Genomic DNA, 23073 nt, shown 5'->3' with positions numbered 1-23073 from the left:
AGGTTTTTTGGGGGAAGGTTTCCTCTAATGTTCATGCTAAAGGTTTTTTGGGGGGGGGTTCCTCTAATGTTCATGTTAAAGGTTTTTTGGGGGAAGGTTTCCTCTAATGTTCATGTTGAAGGTTTTTTTTGGGGGAAGGTTTCCTCTAATGTTCATGTTAAAGGTTTTTTGGGGGGAAGGTTTCCTCTAATGTTCATGCTAAAGGTTTTTTGGGGGGGAAGGTTTCCTCTAATGTTCATGTTAAAGGTTTTTTGGGGGGAAGGTTTCCTCTAATGTTCATGCTAAAGGTTTTTTGGGGGGGGGGAAGGTTTCCTCTGATGTTCATGTTAAAGTTTTTTTGGGGGAAGGTTTCCTCTAATGTTCATGCTAAAGGTTTTTTGGGGGGGGGTTCCTCTAATGTTCATGTTAAAGGTTTTTTGGGGGAAGGTTTCCTCTAATGTTCATGCTAAAGGTTTTTTGGGGGAAGGTTTCCTCTAATGTTCATGTTAAAGGTTTTTTTGGGGGGAAGGTTTCCTCTAATGTTCATGCTAAAGGTTTTTTGGGGGGAAGGTTTCCTCTAATGTTCATGTTAAAGGTTTTTTGGGGGAAGGTTTCCTCTAATGTTCATGTTAAAGGTTTTTTGGGGGGAAGGTTTCCTCTAATGTTCATGTTAAAGGTTTTTTGGGGGAAGGTTTCCTCTAATGTTCATGTTAAAGGTTTTTTGGGGGGAAGGTTTCCTCTAATGTTCATGCTAAAGGTTTTTTGGGGGGAAGGTTTCCTCTAATGTTCATGTTAAAGGTTTTTTTGGGGGGAAGGTTTCCTCTAATGTTCATGCTAAAGGTTTTTTGGGGGGAAGGTTTCCTCTAATGTTCAGGCTAAAGGTTTTTTGGGGGGAAGGTTTCCTCTAATGTTCATGCTAAATGTTTTTTGGGGGAAGGTTTCCTCTAATGTTCATGCTAAAGGTTTTTTGGGGGTAAGGTTTCCTCTAATGTTCATGCTAAAGGTTTTTTTGGGGGGAAGGTTTCCTCTAATGTTCATGTTAAAGGTTTTTTGGGGGGAAGGTTTCCTCTAATGTTCATGCTAAAGGTTTTTTTGGGGGGGGGGAAGGTTTCCTCTAATGTTCATGTTAAAGGTTTTTTGGGGGGAAGGTTTCCTCTAATGTTCATGCTAAAGGTTTTTTTGGGGGGGGGGAAGGTTTCCTCTAATGTTCATGTTAAAGGTTTTTTTTGGGGGAAGGTTTCCTCTAATGTTCATGTTAAAGGTTTTTTGGGGGGGGGAGGTTTCCTCTAATGTTCATGTTAAAGGTTTTTTGGGGGAAGGTTTCCTCTAAGGTTCATGTTAAAGGTTTTTTGGGGGGGGGGAGGTTTCCTCTAATGTTCATGCTAAAGGTTTTTTGGGGGAAGGTTTCCTCTAATGTTCATGCTAAAGGTTTTTTGGGGGGGGGGTTCCTCTAATGTTCATGTTAAAGGTTTTTTTTGGGGGAAGGTTTCCTCTAATGTTCATGTTAAAGGTTTTTTGGGGGGAAGGTTTCCTCTAATGTTCATGCTAAAGGTTTTTTGGGGGGAACGTTTCCTCTAATGTTCATGCTAAAGGTTTTTTGGGGGGGAAGGTTTCCTCTAATGTTCATGTTAAAGTTTTTTTGGGGGGAAGGTTTCCTCTAATGTTCATGTTAAAGGTTTTTTGGGGGAAGGTTTCCTCTAATGTTCATGTTAAAGGTTTTTTGGGGGGGGGGAGGTTTCCTGTAATGTTCATGTTAAAGGTTTTTTGGGGGAAGGTTTCCTCTAATGTTCATGCTAAAGGTTTTTTTGGGGGGGGGGTTCCTCTAATGTTCATGTTAAAGGTTTTTTGGGGGAAGGTTTCCTCTAATGTTCATGTTGAAGGTTTTTTTTGGGGGAAGGTTTCCTCTAATGTTCATGTTAAAGGTTTTTTGGGGGGAAGGTTTCCTCTAATGTTCATGCTAAAGGTTTTTTGGGGGGGAAGGTTTCCTCTAATGTTCATGTTAAAGGTTTTTTGGGGGGAAGGTTTCCTCTAATGTTCATGCTAAAGGTTTTTTGGGGGGGGGGAAGGTTTCCTCTGATGTTCATGTTAAAGTTTTTTTGGGGGGAAGGTTTCCTCTAATGTTCATGTTAAAGGTTTTTTGGGGGAAGGTTTCCTCTAATGTTCATGCTAAAGGTTTTTTGGGGGGGGGTTCCTCTAATGTTCATGTTAAAGGTTTTTTGGGGGAAGGTTTCCTCTAATGTTCATGCTAAAGGTTTTTTGGGGGAAGGTTTCCTCTAATGTTCATGTTAAAGGTTTTTTTGGGGGGAAGGTTTCCTCTAATGTTCATGCTAAAGGTTTTTTGGGGGGAAGGTTTCCTCTAATGTTCATGTTAAAGGTTTTTTGGGGGAAGGTTTCCTCTAATGTTCATGTTAAAGGTTTTTTGGGGGAAGGTTTCCTCTAATGTTCATGTTAAAGGTTTTTTGGGGGAAGGTTTCCTCTAATGTTCATGTTAAAGGTTTTTTGGGGGGAAGGTTTCCTCTAATGTTCATGCTAAAGGTTTTTTGGGGGGAAGGTTTCCTCTAATGTTCATGTTAAAGGTTTTTTTGGGGGGAAGGTTTCCTCTAATGTTCATGCTAAAGGTTTTTTGGGGGGAAGGTTTCCTCTAATGTTCAGGCTAAAGGTTTTTTGGGGGGAAGATTTCCTCTAATGTTCATGCTAAAGGTTTTTTGGGGGGAAGGTTTCCTCTAAGGTTCATGTTAAAGGTTTTTTTGGGGGGGAGGGTTCCTCTAATGTTCATGTTAAAGGTTTTTTTGGGGGGAAGGTTTCCTCTAATGTTCATGTTAAAGGTTTTTTGGGGGTAAGGTTTCCTCTAAGGTTCATGTTAAAGGTTTTTTTTGGGGGGAAGGTTTCCTCTAATGTTCATGTTAAAGGTTTTTTGGGGGGGGGTTTCCTCTAATGTTCATGTTAAAGGTTTTTTTTGGGGGGAAGGTTTCCTCTAATGTTCATGTTAAAGGTTTTTTGGGGGGAAGGTTTCCTCTAATGTTCATGTTAAAGGTTTTTTGGGGGGAAGGTTTCCTCTAATGTTCATGTTAAAGGTTTTTTTTGGGGGGAAGGTTTCCTCTAATGTTCATGTTAAAGGTTTTTTGGGGGGAAGGTTTCCTCTAATGTTCATGTTAAAGGTTTTTTTTGGGGGAAGGTTTCCTCTAATGTTCATGTTAAAGGTTTTTTTTGGGGGGGGGGTTTCCTCTAATGTTCATGTTAAAGGTTTTTTGGGGGAAGGTTTCCTTTAATGTTCATGTTAAAGGTTTTTTGGGGGGAAGGTTTCCTCTAATGTTCATGTTAAAGGTTTTTCGGGGGGAAGGTTTCCTCTAATGTTCATGTTAAAGGTTTTTCGGGGGGAAGGTTTCCTCTAATGTTCATGCTAAAGGTTTTTTGGGGGAAGGTTTCCTCTAATGTTCATGTTAAAGGTTTTTTGGGGGGGTGGGGTTCCTCTAATGTTCATGTTAAAGGTTTTTTTGGGGGAAGGTTTCCTCTAATGTTCATGTTAAAGGTTTTTTTGGGGGGGGATTCCTCTAATGTTCATGTTAAAGGTTTTTTTTGGGGGGGGGTCCTCTAATGTTCATGCTAAAGGTTTTTTGGGGGGAAGGTTTCCTCTAATGTTCATGTTAAAGGTTTTTTTTGGGGGGGGTTCCTCTAATGTTCATGTTAAAGGTTTTTTTTGGGGGGGGTTCCTCATGCACATGGAGGGTCTCAGGAGAGGGGGCTGCCTTACCGCACGTTGTCATTTACTCTACTGTTGGAGAATTTGATGTCCGTATAAAAACCTCTGGGACTCAACTGTGACGTAGGAGCTACACTAACACATGTGATTTGACTCAGTACACTGACACGGTGGCCAGCACTGTGGCCTCACAGCAAGAAAGTCAAGGGTTCGAACCCCAGGCTGTCCCAGGTCCTTTCTGTGTGGAGTTTGCATGTTCTCCCCGTGTCTTCGTGGGTTTCCTCCCGCCGTCAAAAAGACATGCATGATGTAAAGTAAAAGACCTGCGTGATGTAAAGTAAAAGACCTGCGTGATGTAAAGTAAAAGACCTGCGTGATGTAAAGTAAAAGACCTGCTTGATGTAAAGTAAAAGACCTGCGTGATGTAAAGTAAAAGACCTGCATGATGTAAAGTAAAAGACCTGCATGATCTAAAGTAAAAGACCTGCGTGATGTAAAGTAAAGACCTGCGTGATGTAAAGCAAAAGACCTGCATGATGTAAAGTAAAAGACCTGCATGATGTAAAGTAAAAGACCTTCATGATCTAAAGTAAAAGACCTGCATGATCTAAAGTAAAAGACCTACGTGATGTAAAGTAAAAGACCTGCATGATGTAAAGTAAAAGACCTGCGTGATGTAAAGTAAAAGACCTGCGTGATATAAAGTAAAAGACCTGCATGATGTAAAGTAAAATACCTGCATGATGTAAAGTAAAAGACCTGCGTGATATAAAGTAAAAGACCTGCATGATGTAAGGTAAAAGACCTGCATGATCTAAAGTAAAAGACCTGCGTGATGTAAAGTAAAATACCTGCATGATGTAAAGTAAAAGACCTGCATGATCTAAAGTAAAAGACCTGCATGATGTAAAGTAAAAGACCTGCATGATCTAAAGTAAAAGACCTGCGTTATGTAAAGTAAAAGACCTGCATGATCTAAAGTAAAAGACCTGCGTGATGTAAAGTAAAAGACCTGCGTGATGTAAAGTAAAAGACCTGTGTGATGTAAAGCAAAAGACCTGCGTGATGTAAAGACCTGCGTGATATAAAGTAAAAGACCTGCGTGATATAAAGTAGAGACCCGCGTGATGTAAAGTAAAAGACCCGCGTGATGTAAAGTAAAAGACCTGCGTGATGTAAAGTAAAAGACCTGCGTGATATAAAGTAAAAGACCTGCGTGACGTAAAGTAAAAGACCTGCGTGATATAAAGTAAAAGACCTGCGTGATGTAAAGTAAAAGACCTGCGTCATATAAAGTAAAAGACCTGCGTGACGTAAAGTAAAAGACCTGCGTGACGTAAAGTAAAAGACCTGCGTGACGTAAAGTAAAAGACCCGCGTGATGTAAAGTAAAAGACCCGCGTGATGTAAAGTAAAAGACCTGCGTGACGTAAAGTAAAAGACCTGTGTGATGTAAAGTAAAAGACCTGCGTGATGTAAAGTAAAAGACCTGCGTGACGTAAAGTAAAAGACCTGCGTGATGTAAAGTAAAAGACCCGCGTGATATAAAGTAAAAGACCCGCGTGATGTAAAGTAAGACCTGCGTGATGTAAAGTAAAGACCTGCGTGATATAAAGTAAAGACCTGCGTGACGTAAAGTAAAAGACCTGCGTGATGTAAAGTAAAGACCTGTGTGATGTAAAGTAAAGACCTGCGTGATGTAAAGTAAAAGACCTGTGTGATGTAAAGTAAAAGACCTGCGTGATGTAAAGTAAAGACCTGTGTGATGTAAAGTAAAAGACCTGCGTGATGTAAAGTAAAAGACCTGCGTGATGTAAAGTAAAAGACCTGTGTGACATAAAGTAAAGACCTGTGTGATGTAAAGTAAAGACCGGCGTGATGTAAAGTAAAAGACCTGCGTGATGTAAAGTAAAAGACCTGTGTGATATAAAGTAAAAGACCCGCGTGATGTAAAGTAAAGACCTGTGTGATGTAAAGTAAAGACCGGCGTGATGTAAAGTAAAAGACCTGCGTGATGTAAAGTAAAGACCTGTGTGATGTAAAGTAAAAGACCGGCGTGATGGAAAGTAAAGACCTGTGTGATGTAAAGTAAAGACCGGCGTGATGTAAAGTAAAAGACCTGTGTGATGTAAAGTAAAAGACCTGTGTGATGTAAAGTAAAAGACATCATGCAGGTCTTTTACTACCACTACCACTACTGCTACTACTGCTACCACCAATACTACTACTGCTACTACTACTACTATTATTATTGTTATTAATATTCAAAGAAGCATGCATGTTAGGGTTTATACTCCTGTCTGTGCCCCTGAGCAAGGCAATGGAAAGAAGAACTGGAGTTGGTCCCGGGGCGCTGCAGCTGCTATACAATAGTGTGGGTTAAATGTGGACGGTAAATGTCATTTGTATGTACAACATGACTAATGAAGAGTATTCTATTCTTCTATTCTGTTGTATATCAGTGCAGTACGTCCCCTGTAATTACAAAACTAGACCTATACATGTATTTGTACTGCCTAACTTCTCCACAAAACAGAAATAACACAGCGGATACTTTCTCTGCACCGGTAAGACTGGTAAGCACCTGTTGATCCTCGGGAAGTGTGTTTGGTGCTGACTGTGTCTGTTTTGGTGGTGAACCAGAGTGCCCCGCCGGGATGTTTGGTGCCAACTGTCAGTTCAGCTGCTCCTGTCAGAATAACGGAAGCTGCGACCGGGTGACAGGAACCTGCCGGTGTGAACCGGGGTACTATGGACATACGTGTGAACATGGTGAGATCATGCATACATACATACATACATACATACATACATACATACATACTTAAGCGTTTCGATCCATCATGAGGCCCGGAGACTCCATGTCAGGTCAATCGGTGACTTTTATTGCCCTTTTTTTATTACACCCACGACTCGCACTAGCTGCTCACCGCGCAGACCAAAACATCCAGACGCCCACTTCCTCTTGACTCCCGCTCAAAGACCACCCCCATTCGTTGCTAGGTTACCAAATACTAATACATAATACACACATAGATACATACATACACACACACATACATGCACATATAGATATAAACATACATACAAATATAAACACAGATACATACATACATACATACATACATACATACACATACATACATGTAAACACATACAAACACACACACATGCATGCATACATACACACACACACACACACACATGCACATATATACAAATATAAATACACACACATACATATATACATACACACATACATACAAATATAAACACAGATGCATACACACATACATACATACACACACATACATGCACATATATACAAATATAAACATACACACACACAGATAGATACATACAAATGTAAACATACAAGCACACACTGACACACACATACATACATACACATAGAAATATAAACACATACATGCATACACACATGCATACATACATACATACTCACATTTATACACACATACATATAAATATAAACACACACACATACATATGTACATGCATACATATATACACACACATAAATACAAATATAAACACACATAGAAATATAAACACATACATACAGACATTTAAACAGACATACATATTAACACATACATATGTAGATACATACATACATACACTCACATGCATACACTTATAAACATACATACAAACACAGACATACAAATGTAAATACACATACATACAAATATAAACACCCATACATACATAAACACCCAAACATACATACATACAAATATAAACACCTATACACACATACAAACATACATACCTGATTGTATATTTGAGATACTTTATTGATGCCCGTGGTGGAAATTTTCTTTGCATTTAATCCATCCTAGCTGTGTAGCAAGGAGCAGTGGGCAGCGCCATGCAGCTACATACACATGATACATACTACATACACACACAGAGTCACAGAAACTCATCCTTCTGTGTTTGTGTATTTACAGAAGTCCTGGTTTTGTGTAACATTATGGGTGTTGTCTTTGTCCTCAGTGTGTCCACCGGGTCTCAGCGGTCCTCTTTGTCAGCTGCGGTGTGACTGTATGAATGGGGCGTCCTGTCATCCCGCCTCAGGACGCTGTGTGTGTCCACCCGGTTACCATGGCAACCGCTGTCAACGAGGTCAGTCAGACAACAGCCTTAACACACCGTCCAACTGTGTTACTGTTCTTCACAGGGGCGGGGCTAATCAAGCGGTGTCGCTTTAATTCTTCACAGGGGTGGGGCTAATCAAGTGGCGTCACTTTAATTCTTCACAGGGGCGGGGCTAATCAAGCGGTGTCGCTTTAATTCTTCACAGGGGCGGGGCTAATCAAGCGGTGTCACTCTAATTCTTCACAGGGGCGGGGCTAATCAAGCGGTGTCACTTTAATTCTTCACAGGGGCGGGGCTAATCAAGCGGTGTCACTTTAATTCTTCACAGGGGCGGGGCTAATCAAGCGGCGTCGCTCTAATTCTTCACAGGGGCGGGGCTAATCAAGCGGCGTCGCTTTAATTCTTCACAGGGGCGGGGCTAATCAAGCGGTGTCACTTTAATTCTTCACAGGGGCGGGGCTAATCAAGCGGTGTCACTTTAACTATTGGCATCGGCTTTTACTGTTGTTGTCTCCATGATGTCCTCCTGCATGTGACATGTTATGTTGCTATGACGACGTGTGTGATATCCTGACATGAGGCAGTGCAACGCTACACTGTAGTCTGATTCTCCTGTTAACCACCTACACACGAGGTGACACACACTTACACTTCATGTACTCAACACAACATGTACTCTTGGCTATGATCACTATGCAGCAAATGTATTTCTACTACTACTTAATATAGTACTGTTATGATATCACTATGTAGTAAATGTACTACTACTAATTTATATAATGCTGCTATGGTATAATTACTCTGTACTTCAAATACTACTTCATATATATATAGAGAGAGAGAGCGACTATGATACGAGCAAGTTTACTAGTTCACATAGTGGGATTATTATGTAGCAAATATGCTACTACCATGCAGCAAATATATTACTACTGATATGATTACTGCGTAGCAAATTTACCACTACTACTTCTTCATATAGTACTACTACAATATGATTATTCTGCAGCCAACATACAACTAATATGATATGATTACTATGAAGCAATGTACTACTATTACTACCACTATTTTATGTAAAACTACTGTGATATTACTATGTAGTGCTCTACACACATTTACCAAATGTCAGACTTTCGTCTAAGTCACTTTGTATATAAGTATCTGCTAACCTGAGTACATGTAAAACGTAAAGGTAAGTGGATGACGAGCGGTTTGTTGTGTGTACTCACCTCCAGCCGTGCAGCTGTGGTTGTATTTGGTATGTGGGATTTATGTGCTTGACAGACGACAGTCTGCACATAAACACACACCATTCATCAGCAGCACTACACATCTTTATTGCAGTATCACACAACGGAAATACCTTTCTGTGGAGATTTATTTATTGTCCGCATCACTTAGTCTCTGTCTGTCTCTGTCTCAGAGTGTGAGCAGGGCTCGTTCGGCCAGGGCTGTTCTTCTCTGTGTGACTGTGAGCTGGGGACACCATGTGACCCCGGGACAGGAAGGTGTCTGTGTCCATCAGGAAAGACGGGAGTCAGGTGTGACGTCGGTAAGACCACAGAAATCTCAAATCTTCTGTCTCCTGTCGGAGCTTCAGGGCTTCACCCGTCCTCCTTCCTGTAAATGTGCCCTCCCGGGACCTCCTGTAGTCACTGCTGGTTTTAAATGGGGTGCGTTGGCGCCCCCTAGTGGCGGGGATACAACCTGACGCTCTTGAAAGAAGTATTTTTCCATGTTTCTTGTCCTTCCGATGAGTTACTTGATCGATGCCGTTGATGAGGTGCCGTGCTGACGGTAACCAGCAGGGGGAAACTGTGTTTTGCTAAAAGACCAAATAAACCTGAATGTGTGACGCGGCTGTTTGGCTCCGGTTCATTTGGTTTACATGCAGATGACCAACAGCGCTGCATAAAACACACACTTTACCTCATTAGAAGAACAACACCGAGCACAGGGACACTTGGTTCTGTTTAAGTTCTACCACACGTGTGTGTGTGTGTGGAGATGTTCTGTTCTGTTGTTCTGAAGTGTAGTTCTGTTTTGTGGTTTAAGGCTGCAGAGAAAACCAGTTCGGCCCCGACTGCTCGGAGACGTGCGAGTGTGAGAACGGCGCACACTGTGACCAGCGCAACGGCCGCTGCACCTGTCTGAACAACTGGATCGGGCTTACATGTCTAGAAGGTAACGAACCGGTGCAAATGCTGCATGTGCACGCAGGCGCACACACAACACACACACATACAACTGCTTATAACCTCACGGGAGCAAGAATTTTCAAACCCCAAACCCAACCATTACCCCAACCGTACCCCTAAAATGACCCCAAAACAACACATTGTAAACTTTTTTTTCTCCCCAATTGTACCCGGCCAATTACCCCACTCTTCTGAGCCGTCCCAGTCTCTGCTCCACCCCCCTCTGCTGATCCGGGGAGGGCTGCTTCTTTTCACCTGGCAGTGAGGAGTTTCACCAGGGGGACGTAGCGCGTGGGAGGATCACGCTATCCCCCCCCCCCCCCCCCCCCCACAAATAGGTGCCCCAACTGACCAGAGTTGGTGCTAGTGCTGCAACTAGGACACATCCAGCTTCCCACCCAGACACAGTCAATTGTGTCTGTAGGGACGCCCAACCACCCAAATGTAACCCTCACCACAACCCCAATGTAACCCTAGTCCTAAACCTGACCCCTAGACCAGAGGTCATCCTGCTCCACATGGGGACTGAGAAAATGTCTGAACCAGTCTGCAACCGGTTCAGACTCTTCCTGTCCTTACGAGGACATTCAGTCCTCACGAGTGTAGACAAATGAAAACAGACAGAAGACACACCGGGGGGCCTACTCTGTCCAGCCCTCAGGTATCTTATCGTTCTGTCCGCGGGGACGGCAGCTGACAGACCCGATCGGATCACAGCCGGACCGCAGTTTGACTGGACAGTTGTGCTGACTGAGCCCATCGGGCACATGCCTCTCGTTTCCGTGGTGGCTGTGGAGGAAGTTGTTGAGGCTGCACTTTTGTTGTTTTACAGACTCTGGACTTGTGTTTTTTGCTGAGCTGTGCTGATGTGTCCGTGTGCATCTGTCTCCAGGTGGACCCCCAGCCCTCCCCAACACCAGCCACACGGGACACTCACAGCGGGACAACGCGTTATAGCGCCTCCCTCCTGTTAGAGGACTCCAACACACTGAGACACACCGGCTTGTAATCTAAACGGATGTGACTCCTGTGCATACACGTTTAAATATCCACTCGTGTGTCGGGACTGCACGCTGTGGCCCCGGCGGCTGGGTGGAGGACCTCCGGGAAGGCGGAGTCTCTGACAGGGACTTCGACTGACATTATCTCCAGAGGTGTGTCCGTGTGTGCCTTAAATGGTGCGCCGTTGTGGTCTTCTGGTCAAAAAGGGACTTTTCCAATGTGGTAAACTAAAGCTGGGAGTCTTCAGGGGAGGGAGGGAGGGGGGGGTTCTGTGTGTCCTGCCGGACACATGGGTCATCTTGGTGCTGAGGACACACGTGGCTGTGATAGCGTGACGTAACACGTCCACACTTACAGGTGCCTGTCTGCTAAACACATACGCTGATGACGCCGTGCTGTACGACACACAACGGTCCGGTTCAACATCAGGTTTAGTCACGCAGTGACCACGCCCACGGTGACGTAGCGCCTCTTAACGAGTTTGTTTTGTGTATAAAATGCTTCTTCATATTTATATTTCAGTTGTATACAGTCAAATACATATTTTGCATATTGTTATGTATATTTCCCGTCCACTGGAACGGAGAGACCCAGACAGACACGGGAGGTAATAAAGACAGACACGGGAGGTGTTGTACCCATTCTTGTTGTTTTCATTGTCATTTTGTTTTCTTTAAAGACTGAAGCTGTACATCCTGTCCAAGTTCAAGCACAGTGCAGTTAGCAATGCCTGCAAATCAACATGTAAAAAAACAACAAAAAGAAAGAAAGAAAGGCAGAGGTGATCACAACCAGAAATATGTACAGAGGTCCAACTATGTACAGGACATATCCGCGTCTCACTTTGTTCAGTCCCCGCTGCGTTCAGTTCGGACCGGTCCTCTCAACGCACACACAACCAATGCTTCTACTGGCACAACCTTCATAGTCACACAATTCATACAATGTTAACAAAGGACAATGCAGCATGGCGCGAAGGAAAGGAAAGTCCAAATTGATCTCCACTAAAGACTCAGGCTTAGAAAAGATACTCTCGAACAAGCGACACGCTTCAGAGCTGAAAGCTATCTGGCGGTTTGTGTCAACATGTGGACCGGCTACTCGTATCACATCATGTCAGAACCAGGACCTTCTGAACCCCGACATCCATCCCAGGGAGACTCGTGATTTGTACAGTGCCCAGGGGGTGTGGACTTCCACAACCGGCAGATCATCACTGCACACCGGTGTTAAGCCCTGTACGCCACCCTGTGAAATTGTTACTACAACAAAATCCACCAACACACCGTCGAAGTGTGTTGAGGATTTCAGTCCTGACCTGAAACCTGCTGAGTAAAGACTGCAGAATGAAGCCGGTGACACGCGGGGACTCGTCACACACCGCTGAACTGAAATGTTCGCTGCTTCGATTCTCTGAGAAAACAGTTGGCTTACGCCAATCTAAGTCACTCACACGTACCAGACATAGCAAACGTACAAAGGTCAATCGATACGAGCTACAAGGGATTCACTGATAGGCCTTTCTTCACTACACACAGACACAAAATCACTCTGCATCTAGGCCAGACAAATGTTTCTTCTCTGTTAAAAATCTCCCATATGTTTCCCACCAGGAGCAAATTCAACCCTGCAACATTCATGTAGGTTCTGTACACACACTCCCTCCACCTCTCGCATTCACACCGAAAACCAGTCTTGGTAAAACGTCTCAGAATGGGTATCGTATCTGCTGTCAGCAAGACTCGTTATTTACATACTTATTAGTCAGGTACGTAGCACTGAGTCCCGGAGGTGGTTTGGGTGAAGGGGGGCCATGCTGTGAGGGTGGGTTTTCATGCTCTCCGCTTTGTGCTTTGATCACAGTAAGGAAGCACACAAAAAGAGTGACTACGATAAAGGCCAGCGCTGAACTTCTCTTCAGAGCGCAACACCTGAGGTGTTGTGCGATAATCCGCTGCCTGAAATGAAGAAAAACCTCCTCGATCCTGTTAAGCATTTAATAGCACGGTCACGTGTAAACACACACACACGTGTGTGTGTAGTACGGAATAAAGTCCATACTATTAGAAATCATCCGGAAAGCGCGTTCTATCCAGCTTGTTCTATCTGTCTGTTATTCTTGCAGGAAGTGAGACACAGGGGACGTGTTGTCAGGAGGGATGTGGAAAGTCTTTGGCTTAAGCCACGTGACATGTCACTGGTGGGACGGGTCCTCTGCAGTGTCCACATGGACCAGACATGTTACAGGTCAATACAGCCTGCGGACCACGCGTGCACCATGCACTCATTCTACCTCAGAAAAGGATAATTTGGTTTACAAGGTTTCTACTTTGTTCTTATGTGACCCCCCCCCCCCGTTCTGGCTGTGTAGAAACCACACCCGTCTGCTGAATCCAGGGTCGCTGCTGCAGGCCCACTCACTTCTGGCACAATCAGAATGAACAGACAGATGTTGTTCATGTATTGTCAGCTCAACTGCAGCCCTACTCATAGAGACATGTAACCAAATGTCAGCTAGCTAGCTAGCGGAGAACAATGGCGGCCATTACGCCATTGTTCTTCAATAATGGCCTCACTAGCTTGAAGTTTAACAAAAGAAACACTGTAAATAAAGTACAGCATGGAAGAATGTTGTGCACACATTTACACAGCGATTGCCGTAACTGGAGTAACTAGAGTAGCTGGAGTAACTGGCGTATACTTTAGCAATTTTATAACACTTTTTTAGCTATATTTGGAGTGAGCTGCATAGAACAACACGCCAACTCTGTCGTCATCATGTGAAGGGACACTTTCTTCTTCTGGATTAATGACGAATAGCCACCATTTGGAGGCGCTAGTTGAAAGATGCCAGATTTGAATATAGGGCGCACAAGGGAAACTCGATATATAAAGAACAATAATTTAATATATTAGCTGCTGCTGATGTGGTCGACAACCAGCACACCAAAGCTAAACTACCCTTACAAAAAAGTACTTAACTCAAGTGTACTATTAGTTTACTTATTGTAAACTAAAAATCAGTGAGTATACTTTTTAAGTACCTATCAGATATACTAAACAAAATTATACTGAAGTATACTTTCAAGTATAGTATTTTTTGTACGCGTAGGCTAAACTCATCATACTGCATGGCGTCAAACTGCACGCCGTGGGATTCTTAGTACACTTCTAGGCAAGACACGCCCCACACAGCATTCAAGCGCTAGGATTGGCCAGTACTCGCCGCCACCGTTGGTTGGGTTGGTTAAGGTTAGGGCAGGGTTAAGGTTAGCTAATCAGAGGCAGAGTAGGGGCAGATCTTCCTAGAATCCTAGCACCTGGATGCTACGCAGGGCGCGTCTTGCCTAGAAGTGTCGTGGGATTCATAATAACGTGCAGCCAGACATAAAAGGGTACCCCCGAGTTTGTCCGACACCACATCGTGAAAACCCCGCAAACCAAACTACCCTTTAGAAACCCCCTTTCTGCTCCCTGAGCTGCTGGCCCTCCGATGACAGGAGTCCTCCGGCTCCCGTTGAGGAGGAACGACTACATACGCGGAACCAAATAAACCAGTCAGTGTTTCCCGTATACTGTAAACCAGGGACACCGGGCCGGGGGGAGGGGAGGGGGCAGCGGCGTTCGATGCTACTGTAAATAAGGCAAAACACTTTCTGAACCCGCCCGGATCTGAAGTGAGACGTTCACATGGCACCGGTACGACCATTTACAGCGTTGACACCAGCAGCCTGCAGACAGAAGAGTGTGGGGACAGTGAAGAGGAACACAACACCTGAACACAACGGACACCTGAACACAACGAACCTGAACACAACGAACACCTGAACACAACGAACCTGAACACAACGAACACCTGAACACAACGCTGTCTGCAGCTCCTTCCTCCTCCGCAGTTTGTTCCAAAAGCTCATCTCCTCCGCGGCAGCTGAGTCCAGCACAAGGTCCGTCTATGCGTTGTACGTACGCCCCCAGCTGGCCAGAGCAGAAGGCTCACTTAGTACATGAATTGATAAAGGACAAGCTCCTCCACCAGAGGGCGCTCGTTTTACAACCGTCTCCCTTTAGTGTTGTCAGACTGAAGCAGAGAGACTGTGAGACAGAAGATGAGACGGAGGGAGGGAGGACATTATAATCAGACGGGACAACCCGCCATATAGTAGGACGAAGGATAAACGAAGGGGGGGGGGTGGATGGAGAGATGAAAAGGACGAGCTGTTAGAGAGAAGGAAGGAGAGCATGAGACGGGAAGGTGACGGACATCTACAGTGCAATGACTCACAGGGACAATCTGTCAACACCCATCCTCACACTGACTCTACTAAAGTGCCGATTTCTTAAGCCTGAGACGGCTTTTACACTAATGTAGCCAACACACACACAGACACACACACACACACACACACACACAGGCATTGTAAACTGAAGTTAGGAGGACACGGCGATGTGTAGGTGTGTGTGTGTGTGGTTGTGGTTCATGTGAACAGAGTGATGTTCTATATATTCCTAAGATATGAATTTGACCTTCCTTTTTGAACGCATTCAGCTTTTTTTTTTTCCCGAGGAGAAAAAAAAGCCCAAAATAAAATAAATAGATACTCTGGCTGCCAAGCAAGCGTGTGCTTTAGTTGTGGTAACGTGTCGTTTCTCTTGTTCTAAACATCTCAGCTGAATGTGTACATGACTTCACTATGAGCGCGTAGCCTTCATCTCTCTCTCGTCAGTCCCTTCTGTCCCGTGGAGGCGACTGTAAATATTATTTTTTCTTCTTCTCCTCCTTCCTGCTATCGTATCCTGGTTACTCTAGGTGAGGGGCCCTGGGTGAGGGGCCCTGGGTGGCCGAGGTGAGGCCGGACTCATGCGCCGGGGGGGCTCATTCAGTAGAAGCTCAAGCAAACGGAGGATCAGGCAAAGGTGGGGGCGCTGAAGCCCTGGCTGGGTGGCGCCCGGGGGTGGGGGGTGGGGGCGGAGCCGGGCCACGCGTTAGGAGCGGTAGTCCTTTTTACTGTATGGCTTGTTCCCCAGGATACTGTCCACCTCATGTGTGATGGAGGACGACAACTTCGGAAGAACCTGAAGAAGATGGAGAACAGAAAAGGAAAGAACAGCTGACTACAGAAAAACATCATAAACACACACTACAAACTGCACACACTACACACCACACACACTACACACACTACACATTCACACTTCAAACTTGCAACTGCATACTGTAAACATACAACAAGATTATAAACTTAAACTGCAAAGTTATACTATAAGAATAGCCACTCCAAATAAGAAGAACCAATCATGTATATGTCCCATTGTTATTATTATAATAATTATTATTACCTATTATTATTATTTCCGGTTATTTGGAGTAACTGCTTATATATCAAGTCAGTTAAAAAGAAGCGTGATCAACACTGGAAACTAAAAACTAACAAACCGACGCTACTAACATGAGGTATACTGCACATTTGTAAACCCACACTATAAATGTATAAATCTGTATTACAAACAGAGGCTGGTCACACACCATTTCTACAGAAGGTGTTGACATCCTGAAGACAGCACAGAGCAATAATTCAATATTATCGTTTATTTTCTTTCACTTTTATCGTACTGGGGTGAAATTCACATTTTGTCATATTGTGATACACAATTTGGTTGTTGAAAATAATGATAACGAGAATTCAACACCTGGGATTTCTCATAAAGTGAGGTCTGTAGTATTTGAGGGAGTATAATGTGGTAAACTAGTTTTGGTTTGATATTGTACTTTACATTACAGAACAGCTCAATGTGATGAACCTCAGCGGGATCCTTAACGCTCCTGTTCCGCTTGGGTCACAGCGACCCATTCGGAACAACGATTACCCATGGTTATCTTTCACATCATTAACAACTGAGATGAAGAGGAGATACACTGGGTATTTTTAAATGGATTTTACAACTGTCCAAAACCCAAAGGAGTCCCGGATGAAAGGTACTAGTGAACAGGACATAGTGTTTTACTGAATAACGTTTAGTGACTTAAATACACCAGATAAAATGTAACGAAAAAGGACAGTTTGCATGTAAATCTTCAGGATTGGACTGCAACTTACAAACTGTAATACTGCATTCCACCACTAGGTGGGGATCGTTATCTTTACATTGGTGAAAGAAGCGCTCTAACACAAATATTAGCGACACACTTAGTGGTGTCAATGTCCTATCTTGTAGAAATTTCTGGTCCTCATTATTTAATGATATGGTGGAAGAAAGTGTGGACAGGTTGTGATCAATACTGGATCAATAACCAGTTTAAGGAAGATATTGCATAGAACCGATCCGGTAAGGCTTGTTAGAAAGATTCACACTAGGTATTGATTATACGAGTGATTTTTGTGGACTAGAAAAACAGAGTATTATTACCCATCTATTCTTCCAGTGTATATAATAATCCTAATAATAATAATACTTATTATTATTACATTTATATAGCGCTTTTCTAGACTTTCTGGACGGATGTAGCCAACTTTCTAAAATAGAGACTTAAGATGAATATTGAAATAGATATGTGTGATGTAATGTTATATTGTAGTATTTATATTTAGTAGTATATTTAAGATGAATATTGAAATAGATGTCTGATGTAATGCTATATTTTAGTATTTATAGTATGTTATTTAGCACCAAAGTTATATAGCACCAAACCAAACACTGAATTACTAATGTTTATCACTGTTATTTACCACCAAACACTGTGTTACTTACTAATGTTTAATATTGTTATTGACCATCAAACACTGTCTTACTAATGTTTATTACTGTTATTTACCACCACACCAAACACTGTCTTACTAATGTTTATTACTACTATTTACCACCAAACCAAAAACTGTCTTACTAATGTTTATTATTGTTATTTACCACCAAATACTGTCTTACTAATGTTTATCACTGTTATTTACCACCAAACACTGTCTTACTAATGTTTATTACTACTAGTTACCACCAAACCAAACACTGCCTTACTAATGTTTATTACTATTGTAGTGTGTACTATTGTGATCCAAGATGGCGGCGCACTGGACGCAGCGGCTACTGTGGTCCCTCATTTCATTTTTAACATATGCCTGCACATTGTTTTTAATGACAATAAAATTGAATTGAATTAAAACTATTATTAACAATAAAACTATTTATTCATTTAAAACTATTATTTACAATAAAACTATTAATTTATTTATCTAAAACCATTATTTACAATAAAACTATTTCAAACTATTTATTTATTTATTTAAAACTATTATTAACAATAAAACTATTTATTAATTTAAAACTATTATTTACAATAAAACTATTTATTCATTTAAAACTATTATGTGCAACACAACTATTTATTCAAAACTATTATTTACAATACTATTTATTAATTTATTTAAAACAATAATTTGCAATACAACTATTTATTCAAAACCATTATTTACAATAAAACCATTTATTTCTTCAAAACTATTATTTACTATACAACTATTTAAAACTATTTACAATAAAACTATTTATTTATTTCTTTAAAACTATTATTTACAATACAACTATTTATTTCTTCAAAACTATTATTTACTATACAACTATTTACAATAAAACTATTTATTTATTTATTTAAAACTATTATTTACAATAAAACTTTATTTAAAACTATTATTTACAATAAAACTTTATTTATTTAAAACTATTATCTACAATAAAACTATATATTTATTTAAAGCTATTATTCTGTAGAAACTAAATTCTGGCGTGGTAGGTTTATATCATCACTGTGAATCCCCCTCTAAACACACACACACACACACACACGCATGCACACACAGCTGTAACCCTACATGACAATTTTTTTTTTGATAACAGGTTTGTATCTTTTCCCTTCATTTTGATGCTATTTTGCACTTTGAGCTATTCTGTTGTCTTCATGTGAGTGTGTGCTGAAACAGGTGTACAGCTGCCATTCTTGGCCAGGTCTCTCCTGTAAAAGAGATTTTAATCTCAGTGGGATTAACCTGGTTAAATAAAGGTAAATGAAAAATGACATGTTTTGCTAATATTCAAGATCAACTTGTTCTGCAGTCATGGAAGAGGGAGTTCCTGCTCTCCTGCTTTTCCCATTTTCTTTTCTTTCTTTTTTTTACATAGATTTTATTGTCCTCGTCTGAGTTTACGAGTGTCGTACTTTGTCATTTCCCCTATTTCTGTGTTTTGGGGGATGTAATGTGAATGTAAAGCCCTCCGGCACTAAACGGTGATTTAAGTGCGATACAAATAAATTGGACTTGACTTGGGTCACGTGACCGGCTCCTCCATCACCACCGCTCACATCAGCATGTTATGTAAGGAATAATGGACCGGAGCGACCCCTGCTAATGTGAGCACAACATTTCACAAACCAAATACCACAGTAGAGGAGATGGGGGACACACAAGGATGAGTAGCAAGCATACGCACATATACTACAAAATGCGCACACACACACAACAGTCATGTGTGACCAGAGGGAGGGATGTGGAACAACACCTGAGGCCGGAGGACGGGACAGAAGCCCCCCCCCATTGGTCTGAGATTCCCATTAACCAAGTGCAATCTTATGTGGACAGGAAGCGGTAGCCTCCGATCTTGCTGCCAACCCCAACTATGCCAACCTCATTAATGTGTAGAGTAAAGCGCCCAAGCGTGTAACAGCAAACTACCCATGAGGCCTTGCTGTTCCCCTCAGCTGAGACAATGTTATGATGGACCATTAGGCAGGAATATGGACCAGGACACAGGTCAGGTGGGGTCTTCTTCAATTTAAGGGCGAAAGCCAATGGGGCCGTTGATGTCGTTGTCCTTCTCAATGGTGAACACAGGACAGACACACACACACACACACAAACACACACAGAGTAGGGCTGTGTGTTGTCAAGAATGTGGCGATATGATACGTATCACGATACAGGGGTTACGTTATTCAATACATTGTGATATACTGTGATATTGTAAGAAAGGTGATATATTGCAATACTAAGAAAGATGATATATTGTGATACTGTAAGAAAGGTGATATATTGCGACACTAAGAAAGGTGATATATTGCGACAGTGTAAGAAAGGTGATGTATTGCAATACTAAGAAAGGCGATATATTGTGATACTGTAATAAAGGTGATATATTGTGATACTGTAAGAAAGGTGACATATTGGGATACTGTAAGAAAGGTGATATATTGTGATACTAAGAAAGGTGATATATTGTGATACTGTAAGAAAGGTGATATATTGGGATACTGTAAGAAAGGTGATATATTGCGACACTAAGAAAGGTGATATATTGCGATACTAAGAAAGGCGATATATTGCGACAGTGTAAGAAAGGTGATGTATTGCAATACTAAGAAAGGCGATATATTGTGATACTGTAATAAAGGCGATATATTGCGATACTAAGAAAGGTGATGTATTGTGATACTGTAAGAAAGGTGATATATTGTGATACTGTAAGAAAGGCGATATATTGTGGTTTCATAGGCCTGTGTTCTTTGTGCTATGCTACTTCCTGTCTCAGTTTATGTTGTTGTGTTGGAGTGGAAGAGTCACGTGGCTGAAGATAGGTTACAACACTGTTATCTAGCAGTTGTGGAGTTACACACAACACAACATGTTTGTCATGAACCTTCACATGCACACAAATAAAAATCGATATTGTGGTTTAGAGAATCGATACAGTATCACAAAAGATAATATCGTGATACTCCAGTGTATCGATATTTTCGTACACCCCTAACACACACACATGCGTGTGCACACACACACACAAACTCGTTTCACTATCCTTATGAGGACCCCTCATTGACTACATTAATTTTGTAGCCCTTAACCTTAACCACGCAAACTACATGCCTAACCCTTACCCTAAGCTTAACCTAACCCTAACCCTTACCCTAATTCTAACTGTAACCCTAAAATCAAGCCCTAACCCTAAAATAGACCCTTTTACTTGTGAGGACCTCTAAAAGGTCCACACAAGGTAGGAGATTTCTGGTTTTTCTATCCTAATGAGGACATTTGGTCCACATAAGGATAGTTAAACATGTACACACACACACACACACACACACACACACACACACACACACACACACACACACACACACACACACGTGGCCGTGGGCTCACCTGTATCGCTCCTATGTTCTCCATCAACTGGTCCGTGTTGGACGCCCCTAACAGGACGGAGCTCACCCCCTCGTTCCGTAGACACCACGCTGTAGGAGACCGGTAAACAGTGATCACACACACACACACACACACTTAACATTCATAGGCACACACATGCACACTAACAACACACACCATCTCAACTAACACACATATACAGTCATTATTACACCATTAACACACTCTCACAATGAGACAAACCCCCAACACCTCAAACACACACACCTAACCAACTCGTGTATTTTGTGTGTGTGTGTGTGTGAGTGGGGGGGGTCTCTGTTTTTCTCACCAAGTGTACCCAGTCAATTACCCCACCCTTCTGAGCTGCTCCACCCCCTCTGCAGGTCCGGGGAGGGCTGCAGACTGCCACATGCCTCCTCCCATACATGTGGAGTCACCAGCCGCTTCTTTTCACCTGACGGTGAGGAGTTTCACCAGGGGGACGTAGTGCGTGGGAAGGCACAGCGACTGACCAGAGGAGGCGCTAGTGCAGCGACCAGGACACATACCCACATCCGGCTTCCCACCTGCAGACACGGCCAATTGTGTCTGTAGGGACGCCCGACCAAGCCGGAGGTAACACGGGGATTTGAACTGGCGATCCCCGTGTTGGTAGGGCACAGACCCCCCCCCCCCCCCCTCCCAACCTGTGTATTTGGACAGGTGACGCTCTCCAATACACTAGTAGGGGAAACAGTGGGGAGACAGGTTGTCACAGCGGGTGTACAGAAGAGGACCGTGGCCTGCGGGTCCTCTCTGGATCTGGAAGCAGGTTGTTCCCTCGGGTCGTAACGCCGAGTCCGGGTTCAAATCCTGCATTTTTAAACTCAACTTTCCCACTTCCACCACAGCCTGTGTCCCAAATTCACCACCTGTTCCTCCACAAGCAGACTCCTGCCGGGTCGGTGCTGATGTCTCATCTTTAGTCTCAACTCGACACACACCGGGTGTACACACAGCTCCACGCGCCGCGAGCTGGACTAGCCCCGACTCCACAAGACCGGGGGGGCCTCGGCCGCCCGCTGATGGGCCGTGAAACCCCACCTGTGAGTGCGGGTCAGGAAACGCTGCCTGACGCGCCCCCAGACAGCACGCGGAGCCGCACGGCCACGCGCCGTCTCGCGTTTCTCTGACGCCGCTAACGACCCCGCGAGGGTCCGGGATCATTTCCTGCCTGGCTGGAAATCGATATTAGCCGCTGAGCGAGTTTATGTTTGGCAACATTTTTACTGCTGACGGGGGATTTCTGGGCCGCTGCACCGCCCGGCTGTGATGAACAGCAGGGACCTTCAGCACGCGTTAACGAACACACGTCTGCCTGAACGCACACCCTGGACGGTGACATGTACCCTTTTTTTCTTTTTTTGGGGGGCTTTCCCGCCCTTTTCACCCCAACTGTACCCGGCCATTTACCCCACTCTGCCGAGCCGTCCCGGTCTCTGCTCCACCCCCTCTGCTGACCCGGGGAGGGCTGCAGACTACCACATGTCTCCTCCCATACATGTGGAGTCACCAGCCGCTTCTTCTCACCTGACAGTGAGGAGTTTCACCAGGGGGACGTAGCACGTGGGAGGATCACGCTATTCCCCCCAGTTCCCCCTCCCCCCTGAACAGGCGCCCCGACTGACCAGAGGAGGCGCTAGTCCAGCGACCGGGACACACATCCACATCCGGCTTCCCACCTGCAGACACGGCCAGTTGTGTCTGCAGGGACCCCCGACCAAGCTGGAGGTAACACGGGGATTCGAACCGGCGATCACTGTGTTGGTAGGTAACAGAACAGACCGCCACGCTACCGGGACGCTCCTAACTGTGACATGTACAATTTTACTTTCAGCAGCTTC

At 43.4% G+C, this 23073-nt stretch overlaps 2 protein-coding genes across 8 annotated transcripts in view; one reads left to right on the top strand and one right to left on the bottom strand.

The window, feature by feature from the left end:
- The window catches only part of megf6b (multiple EGF-like-domains 6b), a 238777-nt gene extending 227531 nt beyond the window's left edge, over positions 1–11246 (top strand). The window contains exons 34-38 of the mRNA XM_056273072.1: positions 6322–6450; positions 7702–7830; positions 9230–9358; positions 9862–9990; positions 10897–11246. Coding sequence (XP_056129047.1) covers positions 6322–6450; positions 7702–7830; positions 9230–9358; positions 9862–9990; positions 10897–10961 — 581 coding nt within the window. The 3' untranslated portion in view covers positions 10962–11246. The remainder of the gene's footprint in view (positions 1–6321; positions 6451–7701; positions 7831–9229; positions 9359–9861; positions 9991–10896) is intronic.
- A 4696-nt stretch (positions 11247–15942) lies between these two features.
- Positions 15943–23073, bottom strand: part of kcnab2a (potassium voltage-gated channel subfamily A regulatory beta subunit 2a) — a 138047-nt gene continuing 130916 nt past the window's right edge. For all 7 annotated transcript variants that reach the window (XM_056302124.1, XM_056302128.1, XM_056302117.1 and 4 more), the window contains 2 exons: positions 21188–21276; positions 15943–16079 (listed from right to left, as the gene is read on the bottom strand). In XM_056302124.1, coding sequence (XP_056158099.1) covers positions 15990–16079; positions 21188–21276 — 179 coding nt within the window. In that variant the 3' untranslated portion in view covers positions 15943–15989. The remainder of the gene's footprint in view (positions 16080–21187; positions 21277–23073) is intronic.

This window comes from Lampris incognitus, chromosome 2 (assembly GCF_029633865.1).
Source record: "Lampris incognitus isolate fLamInc1 chromosome 2, fLamInc1.hap2, whole genome shotgun sequence".
Lineage (NCBI taxonomy): Eukaryota > Metazoa > Chordata > Actinopteri > Lampriformes > Lampridae > Lampris > Lampris incognitus.
This window is presented reverse-complemented; position numbering and strand designations above follow the sequence as displayed.